The sequence below is a fragment of the Triturus cristatus genome, chromosome 2_2, assembly GCF_964204655.1.
Source record: "Triturus cristatus chromosome 2_2, aTriCri1.1, whole genome shotgun sequence".
Lineage (NCBI taxonomy): Eukaryota > Metazoa > Chordata > Amphibia > Caudata > Salamandridae > Triturus > Triturus cristatus.
In genome coordinates this window covers 21,143,185-21,156,234 of record NC_140582.1, presented here as the reverse complement: position 1 = coordinate 21,156,234, position 13,050 = coordinate 21,143,185, and the positions used below count along the sequence as shown (strand labels likewise).

General features: G+C 44.8%; 1 protein-coding gene across 2 annotated transcripts in view; it reads right to left on the bottom strand.

The window, feature by feature from the left end:
- The window catches only part of FRAS1 (Fraser extracellular matrix complex subunit 1), a 1,553,355-nt gene that overhangs the window by 1,139,368 nt on the left and 400,937 nt on the right, over positions 1-13,050 (bottom strand). For both annotated transcript variants that reach the window (XM_085640947.1, XM_085640945.1), the window contains exon 5: positions 9,989-10,139. In XM_085640947.1, coding sequence (XP_085497073.1) covers positions 9,989-10,139 — 151 coding nt within the window. The remainder of the gene's footprint in view (positions 1-9,988; positions 10,140-13,050) is intronic.

Sequence of the window (13,050 nt, the reverse complement as noted above, 5' to 3'; positions counted from 1 at the left end):
ACAAACTTCAAAAGCTCTTTCATAAAAGGGTGTCATGCAATCTAGGGGCAGATTTAGATATCCAAATTCTATGACCTCAGGAGCCAAATCGCTAGGTTGAGCTCCTTTGGGTTTGGATGTCTGATTTCGCCATGGTTCTGAGCGAGAAGGTTTGAGGTGAAGTTTCTTGTGTGGAACTACTGAAATGGCTGGAATAAAGGTGAGAGATGTCTGCCTGAGTTTGCAAACCAGAAATGGAAGGAGAGGGAGAGACAGAAAAGCTTAGGCAAATATCCCTGACCAATTCATCCAGAGGGCATTGCCTTTGGATAGAGGGTGTGGGAACCTGGATGCGAAGTTTTGCCATTTCATGTACTCCTCTGTTGCAAAAGAGATCTATTTTGGAACGCCCAACCTGTGAAAGTAAGGGAAGAGGACTTGAGGGTGGAGTTCCCACTCATGGACTTGTTGCCGCATCCTGCTGAGGTCGGCAAAGTCATCATCTTTCCCTGGAAGGTGTTCTGCTAGCAGTTGGATTTTGTGATGTACTGCCCAACGCCAAATGGTCTGATAGAGGCGTGATAACTGTAAAGAGTATAGTACATGCCTGTCCTATTGTCTGTCCGGACTAGGAGAACCTTGCCTATAAGGTGAGGTAGAAATGCTTTCAGCGCTAGGTAAACAACTTGAAGCTCTATATAGTTGTTGTGGAGATCCTGGGGTCTGCTGTCCCGGAGTGCCTGAACTATTCAATGTTGTAAGTGAATACCCCACCCTGTAAGGAATACGTCTGCTGTTAGCACAATCTATGGGACAGGGTCTACAAAAAGGCCTGCTCTTTTGATAAGTTCCACCACAGAAGAGAGAGATGGGTGAGGCTGTCTACCAACACCAGAACTTGTGACCCTGTGATTGATTCAATTGTTGTGCTAAGCATTCCTGTAGAGGATGAATGTTTAATCTTGCATGAGGTACTATGGCAATGCATGATGCTATCATCCCCTGTAGCTGTGTGAAAATCCTGATTGGTAGAGAGGGTTTGGTTTGGAATTGTGGTAGCAGCGTTTTGTGCATGGACTGTGAATCCACGCTGATGCAAAAGATTTGTGGTAGTTAGAGTGTTTTTCAGAAACTTGTGGTGTGTGTTGGTTTTGATAAGCCAATCGTCGACATATGGAAAGACTTGAGTCCGTTGTATACTTAGATAAGCTGCTATCGCTGCTCAGCATTTGATGAATACTATGAATGCAGTAGTGACTCTGAATGGGAGCACTTTGAATTGATAATGCTTTCCTGCTATTACAAATCCGAGATATTTGAAATGCATTGGGTGAATAGGGATGTGAAAATATGTATCCACTATGTCTAGCGTGGACAAAGTCGCCTTGCTGCAATAATGGAAGCACTTGAAGTGTGTCCATAAGGAAGTGTTCTGATAGTATGTAAAGGTTTAAAGGCCTGAGATCTAAAATTGGCTTTAAAGAACCGTCCTTTTTGGGTATTAGGAAGTAAAGTAATAAACCCCTAAACCTTGATGTAGAATTGGGACTGGTTCTATTGCTCCTTTTGTTAAAAGAGCGTGTACTTCTTGTGTGAGCAATGTTGATGCTCCAGAAACCCTTTGATTGCGAGGTGGGATACTGGTATGATTGCTGGTGAGCTCCAGTCAATAAACATGTTGGATAATGTCCAACACCCACATATGTGATGGTATTGATTGCCAAGTGGGAAGAAACTGCTGTAGACGTCCACCTACAGGTGTAGGATGGTTGGGGGAAATTGTTACGGAGTCTCTGCTATGGAAGGGACTGGTAGCAATGTTGTTTTTCTTTTAAAGGAATTTTATATCCAGTGTACTCTAGAAAAGGAATTTTCTTTTTGGAGGGTGGAGGTAGCGCAGGTTTTGTTATGATGCAACCAGTCTCTGGATGAATATTAAAGTTTTTTCTGTTTTGGATCCGGCCTCTCCTGCACTGTTTCCAGAATTGGTTCAGGAAGAGTTGGAGGAGCAGGTTTATGTTTCGGTGCCATTATTTTCAGAGCCGAACCAGGCTGCTCTTGTTTGTCCTCTGGAACCTAAGTTTTCGGGGCGGAGGTGGAGTCTTGGCTCAAACCGGAGCCGGAAGGCTTTAGTTGTGCTTTTGCTGCCGAGCAGGAGGGTGGAGAGCTGGAAGCAGAATCTCGGTGCCTATCATGGCCCGATGGCAGTGGTGGTCTGAAAGCCTTTTGTTAGGTGGAAGCAGGTTTTTGTGAGGGCAAAGGGGTTTGGGTTCTCGCAGCACCTTGACCAACTGGAGCGTCATGGGACTCCAGTTTGACTTATGAATCGAAGTCTTGGAGAGAAAACGTTTTTTCCTCTTCAGCTGCCGACGCTTCCACATCTTCCTGTTCGATATAATTTTCTCCGAAGATATCGTGAGTGTCTTCAGTGTTCTGCTGCTGCATCTCTTTCAGTCAAGCCTGACTGTCCCACTAGGTCTTCTTGGATAGAAACGACCGTCAGGCATCACAATCTTCTTCTCTGTGCTCCAAGGAGAGGCACAGATTACAGACTTTGTGAAGGTCGGAGTGCAAGTATTTGGAGTGGCACCGAGGGCAGAATTGAAATGGAGGCCGGTCCATCAGCAGATTTTCTCATCAAGTGTGAGATATGTTGAACGGACTAGGCCCGAAGGCTGCTGTTGGAGTATTCCGACCCGACTAGGGAAAGGTTTTAGATTTTTGACATGTGAAGGAGGATGAAACATGTTCAAAACAATGCCAATGAGGGTAGAGGGAATTGCACACTGAAGGAATCTCGAAAAACGGTCTCCAACTGGAGCCACACAATACACGTCCAAACCTGTTAGTGGGGAAAAAAACAGTCTAAGAATGGAGTCGATGCCCATGTGCAGGATCACCGAAAGGAGGAGTCCCCTTACCGCGCGACTCGAAAAGATTTATTAGAAGAAAAACAACTTGCAAACATCCAGACCCAACACTAGATGGCAGGAGTATGCAAAGCATGTGTATCTACAGCACACATGCCTCGAACATAACATATATTTGGCTGCGAGCAGCGAAGGCAGAGGATGACCAAGACAGACACAAAGGACTATATGGTAGATCCAGACTCTTGATTGTATCATGGAACTTGATGAACTATGTTGTCTGTTCTTTGTTTTTACCAATTTGTGTGGTTTCTGGGAAATGTGGTTTGGTTTACTACTTTAAAAATGGCTGCTGTGAACTTAAAGTGAAGAAAGTAAACCATAATCCGTGCCTCTGGTCCTGACAATGTTTGACTTGGGATCTTATGAACGGACGGAGCCCAATGACAGAATGGGAAGGATAAGAGGTTAGGTGATGAATATACAGCTAGAAAAAGTCTACCAGAAAGGGTGTTACCAATGGTAACTAACTTCTCCTTCTGATAGACTGCTAGCTGCAGATACCTCACCTTTTGAATAGATACCAAATTAGTACCTATTTAGAGTTGGGTTTGTGAAGGAAATCAAATGAGCGAGTCCTGCAATAATAAAACCGGCGAAACAACCTTCTTAGTGAAGCGGACTGTCCCGAGAATAATGCTTTGTGAACGTATAGAGGGTTGCCCACTTCCTTGACAGTCAGTTGTTTAGGACAGAGACTATGCATGCTAACTCAGTAATTGCAGCTTTGGCCCTGGTAGAATGAAAACACAATCTCGTTCTGGAGGCTGCTTTTTTGCCAGTGCATAGCACGTTAGTTAAGAGCACGACCTAGCGGAAGATTGTTCTCTTCTGCGCAGCCTTCCTTTTTTCGCTCCATCGAACATCACAAAATGCTGATCATCCATCTGGTGTTCTTTGATACAATTCATGTAGAAGCTCAGTGCTTTCTTGGTGTCCAAGCGATTAAGTCTTTCCTCCTCTTTAGAGGGGTAAGGCAAGGCATAGAAAACCAGCAAGGTGATGCTTTGACGGATGTGTAACAGTGTCACAACCTTAGGCAAGAAAGATGCCAGCATCCAGAAATCCAGTTTGCTTCACAACATTTGGCAAGTCTGATGTGCTCCTTCGCAAAACCAGTTTGTCTAGGAAGAAAGCAGTGTACTATGGATGAACACGGGGAGACTGAAGGTCAATCACATGCTGTGCCAATGCTTTGTGGACGAGGAACTCTGTATCCAGTGTGAAGAGCCACAAGGGACAGCGGTGAAGTGGCTCAAATGGAGTGCACATCAGAAAAGGGAGAACCAAGATAAGAGTCCACTGGGATATGACGAGTAGGGGAGGGAGGAAACACGTTTTACACTTTTCAAAAATCGCCTAGCAACTGGAAAAGGCTCATCCGTCAATTGCAAAAAAGCAGAGAGAGACAAAATGTACTCTTTAACTGTGTCCATAGCAAAGCCTTGCCGGGGTAGGGACAAAACAAACAGCAAAACATCAGATACCTTGGTATGGAGGGGAGTCTACCACACAGCACACCAAGTCACAAATTTATCCCAACGACATTTGCATTAAGTTTTTTGTCTAGGGACCTCCAGAGGAAGGTGTTTAGCTGTCACCGCTCAATCTTGGAGTATGAAGCTAGATACTCTGAAGGCTCAGAGGCAGAACCTTGCCCGACTGCTAGGACACCAGATTCTCCCCGAGGGGTAGTGGATCAGAGAACAGATGCTCGTGTCCAGGAGTTTTTTTAATACCATACTCGCTGTACCCAATGCAGGGCCACTAGGATAATGTGTGGCTGGTCGGTCCTTATCTACTTAATTTATTAATTTAGAAAGTTTGATATAGCGCGAACATGACCACTGAGGGTATCAGAGCGCTTTGTGCAGATTGTGCATTAGGACGAGCACATGCAAACACAGATATTCAACATATCGAAAAGTACATAGACTTAGAATGTCCAACATTCTCATGAGCCTAGCTTCAAGGTCACAAAACAGCGTTGATAGCCCAGGAGTCAAGTTGGGAAGGCAGACTGAGGCATATATTTCTTCATCAGGAGTCCTTTAACTTCTGATTTGAAGAGGACAGTGGAAGGGATCGCCCTGACTTGGGAGCGAGGTACATCAGGGAGGTGGATGGCTTTGTGCGTCATGCATGCAATTTTCAGCTGAATATGAGCTTCATATGGGAGCCATTTCAGAACTAGCAGGTCCGGAGAGATGTGGTTGAATTTTTTTGTGCCCGTTACAAGCCTAGCCGCAGCACTGAAGGTCACCCTAAGGAGAGCCGTTTTCGACTCTGGGCAGGCCACACAACGTTGCACTGCCATAGTCCAGCTTTGCGATCACCAATGCTTGCACTGCAACCTTTAGGTCATGAGCAGGGAGATAGGGTTTGAGCTTCCAAAGGATGCTGAGTTGGAAGTTCGGTCCTTTGATGAGGAAACTGATGTGTTTTTGCATGTTCAGACTATTGTCTAGTATGATACCAAGCGAGGATGCAGAGTCCACGAGGTGAGGTCTGCAGTTAATAGCCGTAAACTGATTCAACCATTGTTCAATGACCGGTGATTGCTTGTGAGGTGAGATAAGGAGGAATTCTGTTTTTCGAGCGATTTGTTTCAGGTGGTTACGTGTCAGCCAGCTTTGTGTTTCCAGCAGGACTGAGTTGAGGGACTGAATGTCCTCAGGGGAGACGATCTTCAGGTATAGTTGAGTATCGTACGCATACATGTGATAGTAAATGCTGGACGATTTCAGCATTTCTGTTAGAGGCTCCATGAACTAGTTAAAGAGTGTGGGAGAGGGTGTGGAGCCTAGGGCAGAAGTAGTATTGGGGGAGAGGTATACACGAATCTCAAATTTCATACACAGAAGTGCTGGCACTGGGCATTCTCAGCGGTAGTGAACAGATGAAGCCAAGGTTTATATCCTTAATGTCCAATGAGCCTTCAGGTCCAACTACAGAGCCAGCACATGCACCCTGGCATGCTTGACCGCAGGATGCAGGAGGCCATCAGTCCCAGCATCCTCAGAGTCAATCTCACTGAAATCCAGGCCCAAGACTGAAAGATCGGGATCGTAGCCTAAATGTCCTGGACTCTCTTTCCCGAGGGAAAGGCACAAAACTAAAACGCACCCAGAATGGCCCTGATGAAGATTAAGGGTAAGTGTATACTGTAATATGGCACATTGATATTGAACTCGAAAGATGGCAGGACGTTCACCGTACTCTGAAAGAGGCTGCCAACTGCCTTGGGAGAGCCCGCCCTTCAACAGCCAGTCAGTAACATAGGGGAAGACTGGCACTCTTGACGTCTAAAGATGTGCTGCCATCACTTTCCTGAACACCTGAAGGGCACTGGTGAGACCAAAGGGGAGCACAGCAAATTTGTAATGCTCCTGACCGACCACAGGCAGCCAATGGGTCTGCAGGACAGGGAAGTAGGTGTCCTGCAGGTCCAAAACTACTATTCAGTCTGTAGGGTCAAGGGAAGACCGAATCTGGGCTAATGTGAGCATCTTGAATTTTTCCTTCTGGTGGAAGGTGTTGAGAGGGCGCAGGCCTAAAATAGGATGAAGGCCTCCATCCTTCTTAAGCACCAAAAAGTAGCCAGAATAACAACTACACCATACTTTCTGCTCGGGTAACCTGTTGATAGCCCTTTGGCCAAAAGGGCTTGCAACTTCCAGCTGTGAAACGTAAAGACGGCCCTCAATCAGTTGTTGGGGAGATGTTTGAAGGTGCAACAGTACAGAAAGGAAGGGTGGCGCATAGCCCTTCTGGACTATTGGCAGGACCCACCTGTCTAATGTGATGGCCTGCCTAAGCATCAAGAATCGCTGGATCATGCCCCCTACAAGGTACCTGTGCTCCACAAAAGCGCAAGCTAAAGGGGTTTGGCAGGTGAGGCTGCAGGGAGGACTGGGTGGCTTGTTTACTTTGGCTGTGGGGCAGTTGGTACCCAGGCCACAAAACTGCTGGGGTTGGATTGGCTGTCAAAGCCACAAAAGGAGCAGTAGGTCTGGTGTGGATGGCGAGGTAGGGCAGATACGCCCAGGGAGAGGATTGCGCCACTGCTCTCCCTTAACCGTTCAATAGCGGCGTGCTCCTTATCCCCGAACAGGTGAGTTCCACTGAATGACATGTTCATGAGGGATAGCTGGACGTCACTTGAGAAACCGGTGGACCGCAGCCAAATGTGGCAGTGAATGGCAACACTGGTGTCAATGGACCACCCCATGGAATCAGTGGTGTACAAGTCACAACAAACTGGAACTTGGCCACGTACATATGGTCCTGTATGGTCTGGGCATGGACAGGTTGGAGATCTTCATTAACATGTCAGAGGATTTGAGCCACCAAGTCCCTAAGGGTTGGGGAATAGTGTCCCAGGAGACCGCTGGCATTTACAGAACAAAGAGCCAGGTTGGTGGAAAAAAACCTCTAACTTCCCAAACGTCTCCAATTGCCTGGATTCCCTACCAGAGGGAGTGAGGCCCGCTTTGGTTTTTCTGCAAATGCTGGGCTCTCCCTTGGTCTGTTTTGGAGTTGCCAGTTATCTTTCAGGGGCTATTAGAAGTAGAAATCGAATGTAGGTTAATATATTTTAGCTCTAGTCTTTTTATAATGTGTGAGAGTCCGAGATCAGGCCTTTTTTATCTTCTTTCTTTTGAAATCATGTAATAGTTTCTCAAATTTTGGCCTGTTTTAAATCTTTTAACACTTTCGCCAATTATTTGTGTAAACATATGCTTATGTATATTTGTGTACTTTGCATTGTCTGAATTTTCTTTGTTAATTATCTTTATATGTAACTTTTTGCAAATGAAATTGTCTGTATGCTTTGATGGTTTTAATTATTAACCGAATAAAGCTATTGTTGACTGACTGACTGGCCTGGATTCCCTACCAGAGGGAGTGAGTGGTTGGGAAAGTATTGGGGTTAGTCCTGCTGGTAGACGCTTGCACCACTAAACTTTCTGGGGAGGGGAGCTGAGACAGGAATGCTGGGCTACATGGCAAAGGGCAATGATCTCTCACTATCTGCCTGTTGACTGAGGGGCTAGAACAAGGTTTGGCCCAGGCTCCCAAGAAGGTAACTGCCAGTGCCTCATAAAATTACAGAAGTGGCTCAGAAGATGTTTGCCCTGGCTGGAAGTCTCATTACCACATTGGTTTAAACCGCTAAGGTGGGTAGCTGGAGATCAAGGACTTCAACCGCACTAAACATTACCATGGTGTGGAAGGCAGATTCTTTGGTTGCTGGTCCAGAGGGTGAGAGAAGACCTGATTCATGGGAGGTATCATCATGATAAGGCTGACTGAACTCATCAACTGCTTCATAATTGTTGTCAGAATCTATGCCAAGGGTGTAAGGAGTGAGTTCTCCCTTGTGGAGGCATCAAATCAAGTGGGGGAAGCAGTACCACGACAGCAGGTGGGCAACGTTTCTGTCACAATCGGACCAGTGCCAAGTTGGAAAGTACAACAGATGTCTTCTCATCTGGAGTTGATGGACACTGGTGTCAAATTCACCGGTGGCCTGCTGCACCAGAGGCCGGTTGGGAATTGTAGCCAGAGGTGTTGTGATGGGCTCCGAGGGCCCCACTGGTGCTTAGAGCAAACCCACCATCCGTACTGCAGAGTATGAGCCTCTCAGCTCCGTAGGGCCCAAAGGCACCCAGAGGTAGTCTATAAAGGTCCAAAGAGTCGGAGCATGGCCTTGAGAACTTTTCGATCTGTATGGGAATGGTGGACAGCCCTGGAAACTTGGGGTCTGCCAGAACTAGTTGTGGGATCGGCTCTGAAGTTGACAGATTCTAGAAGCAAGACAGAGAACCATGGTGTGCCCTGCACTTTCGCAGGTGAATGAGAGTGGCCAAGTCTTGCTTCGATTTCTTCTGCTTCCTTATGGACTTACCAGACTATTTAAATCTCAACAAAGACCAGCCTCTGGAATGGATCCATCGACTTCTAGAGAAAGTACAGGACTGAGACTGCCTCTTTGACTTGGAGCAAGCCTTTGACAGGTCCCATCACTGGGACTTCCTAGGTTTGGCAATGTAGAGTTTAGACTCCCGTTCCCAGATTGCCTTCGGATTCATGGGTGCACTGTCACTGCAGGCCTTGGAGTCGTGGCTCGACCTGAGTCACCACAGACACACCTGATCGAATCTGTCACAGACATCTCTTTGTGACAGTCCTTACAGGGCTTAAAACAGTTTTTGGGGGTGTTGTTGCCTTGCACATTGTTGAATTTTGTGAGATAAATGTCTGAGAGACAAAGAAGAGAGCGCCTGATGCACATCTGATGGCGCGGAAAGGAAGGAAAGGACATCAGACTGCGGGAGTGGCACCTTTATAGGCCTTGTTCATCATTTACGGTGCAGAAAGGCATCAGAGTGCAGCCATGTGGCACCACCTGTCAGCACACAGAGGTCCTGCTGAAAAGTTTCCAGAACCAGTCTCAAGGTGAGGAACCTGGGGCTTAAAGTCTCTATCAGAAGGCACCTTATAAAAGCTGACTCTGTTAGAAGAGCCCTTGCTCGCTCTCATGACCACTATTAGTGGCTGGATGTTAATACATGTGTGTAAGTGTAAAACAAACTGCCGTAGCAGCATGTTGTGGAAAGCAAATTGGAAAGTGTTACCTCTGAGATCACAGTAAAGTTAAAACAGTAGCATTGCAAAGGTCAAAATGAGTAATTGGATAATATAGTTGAAAAACAAGTTGAGGCACAATAAATAAAGAATGGATTCTATGCAAGATGCCAGTCCTAGCGGCAGAGTGATTTGTGCATTAGGTAAAAAAAAAAAGAGGCTGGTGCCACTTTTGGGATAGAGAGGTACGAATAATCATGTTGCTATTCTTTTTTTGTAGGCATGGCTGATAATTTAAAAGGATTTATATTCATGCCTGAAACCATGCCATTAACAATCTTCAATATAACTATTTCAAATCATGTTTGATTCTAACCATCTACAGCTTAGCACAATCAACACAACTTTAAAAAAAAAAAAGATGCCACACAAAGGACAGTTGACAAATCCAAAAACATACTGCATTTATGCCTTATACTGTACAGTACCTTGAGTAAATGTTGCAATGGGTGAGCCTGGTTTCAGCTTGCTTTCTACATAGCCATGTGTGGGTTTTGCTGTGATTTCATAGACTAGCTGCTTGTCCGCAGTATCGGGGTCGACAGTTTGTAGCTCTTTTTTAGTAATTAGATTTGTTGCCTGAAACAGATACATATATTAATAACTGTAAGTGAAGATAAGCTACTAAATGTTGGCGAAAACTAAACTTGTGTTTAGAACTGATGGAGAACTGTGAACAACAGGGATAAATTTAACTGAAGGGCTATGAGTGACAAAGAGAGCGGTCTTTGATACCACTCAATCAAAGCCGGATGTAAAATAGCAACCCTTTTATTCACTATTACTCCATCTACAAATGTATCTTATGTATGTGCCCACATAAGCTCTACGCTGTTGAGCAGAGCACGGCAGAGATGCAGGGATAAAGAGGAAGTCATACACATCTTCTACATTAGCCTCATCTCCCTCAAATATAAAAAATGGCCTGTGGCCCTGCCACCTACCAACGCTATCCTCAGCCATTACCTTATCGACCCTCACCAAATACAAAAAAAATGTGTGTCTTGCCGCCAACTCACCAGCACCCCACTTTAGTCATTTCCTCCCCTTTTCCATCATAATATAAAACAAGCATTTGCAAGGCAATAGGTCTTGCATTTACGCGAGTTTAAGCTATTGGCATTGTAAATGACAATGCCTTTTATAAATAAAACTATATGTGAAAATAGAGGATGCACTCCTTCCCTTACTTTTTTACATACGTCAATTTTCGAAATAACTTCATGTGATGCGTGCGGTCAGATACTGTGATCCGTCCCAGTCACAGTGTTTCATACAAGAGTTAACAACAAGGCACTCCTCTCGCGCCATCTCTGCCGCACTGCTGAATGGGGAACATTTCCCTATCGTATATTCATGTGTTGCACTTTAAACCATATTCTTCATGTGTAAACCAATGTAAATCCAAACTTTCATGTCCAAACTTAATCAATCACTGCAGAGACAATGTCATGTCAATCCTTGGATTTTTATTTTCAATTTTCAATTTTTCACATTGATACTGCGCGCCCATCCAGGCTTTTCACAGTAGCACGTAATCCAAACAAATGATATGCACGTCTAGGTAAACTCATATCTCTTTTCCCAATGCATTTCGAGTCTAATATGACTCTTCGTCAGGGGTCACAGCAATAAATTAAAAAACAGCTCAAAAAACAATGAACAACAGACCTGAGTGGCTGTGGCTAAATTACGGATGGTATTGGAAGAATTGATTGTAGGGACTATTCCGGTAGAAAAATTAAAGTTTTATCAGGATGAGGAGCTGTTATTCCTGTGTAAAAGTGTGACATGGAGAGCAAGGAATCTGCATGAAAGACTGGGAGAAGTTGCGAATGAAATGGGAATAGATATTGATAAGGTAAAAGCCTTACAGAAACCCTATCGAGTTGATTTTACTGAAAAAGACATTGAAAATTTGAACACCACAGGACAGATGGGTCAGATTAAGGACATAATCATTGTCTTGAGAAGTAAATGGTATAGAAAACGAAATGACGCCCCAGACAGGACAGTTTCGGCATTCCCTGTTAGAGAGAAAGAAACAGTAGTGACTGAATACCCCATGAGAGAGATCCCAGGAGGAGGATATGTACATGTCCCATGGACAAGACAGGACATTTTGTCATTTACGAATGATTTCCCTCGACTACGCGAAAAGCCCGTCGAGTGGTACAGGCAGGTAGACAGATTTGTAAAATTGTCAAAGGTACTGTGGATAGATTTGAATAGTCTGTTCGACATAATAGTACCAGCAGATTTGTGGTCTGAGTGCAAGCTGATGATCAACTGGCCAACTCAGGAGTACCCTAGGGATCCTAAGACAGGAGCCCCAGACCCTGAAGTAATGAAGAAGTATGAACAGGTTATGGTATTTTTGAAAAATAAAGAGCCCCCTAAAGAGACAGATTGGGTAAAGATTGATCGAACGCATCAGGAAGCAAAGGTATCAGTACATGCATATTATGAGAGTCTAATTCAAGCTTTTAAACAGTTCAGTGGAGATGAGAACCGGAGTGATAAGGATTTGAGTCATTTCGTATACAGATTGGTATATGGTTTACGCCCAGAAATTGGTGACATGCTAAAGTAGCACACGGTTGATTGGCAGAATAAGAAAATAGATGAAGTATTGAGACATGCTAAATATTTCAGTGACGAAATTGAGGCTAAACAGTGAAAATTAAAGGAAAAGGCAATGTGGGCACAAGTAAAGGTAGCTGAATGGCAGGAAGCTCAGTTGGTCGAACAAGCAAATAACCCAGGAACTAAACCAAGATTTGGCCCAGGAAAAGGGAAAGGTAATATAGAAGAAGCTAAAAAGAAGTTCCCATGCCATAATTGCGGTAGGTTAGGGCATTGGAAATCCGAGTGTAAATACCCTCCAAATACTAATAATGAAAATGCATCATTGAATCCGCAAGTGCAGAATGAGGTGAGTGGTCAACTGCAGCAACAGCAGCAGGTGGTTACTTCACAGAATCAGGTGCCAAAACCATCTTTCCCGCAGACCAGAAACACTCTGAAGTAAAGTAATGAACAGGTAAATAAACCGCCGCGCGCTCGCGCCGTTTCACAGTATTGGTTGCAACGCGATGAGAGTGACTCAGAGGAAAGCTATTGACGGTGCCGAAAGGAGGAAGAAGAGTGCGTACTTGGCGCAACTCTAGAGGTAGACCAGACAGGACCATTTGTAGATGGGAAGGTTAAGGATGAAAATATTACTTTCCTAGTAGATACTGGTGCTACTCAATCAACTGTTAGATCAGCTGATGTAAAGAAGCTTCCTTTTTCGGATGAAACATTCCAAGTGGTTGGCGTGTCCAACAAACAGATAAAGACATTCCTGACAGAACCAGTGAAAGTTAGTATAGGGAAATTTACAGAGATGTACCGCTTTGTTGTGTGTGACACCAGTCCGGTGAATTTATTAGGTAGGGACCTGTTGTGCAAGATGAATTGCACTATATTCTGTACTCCAGATGAAATA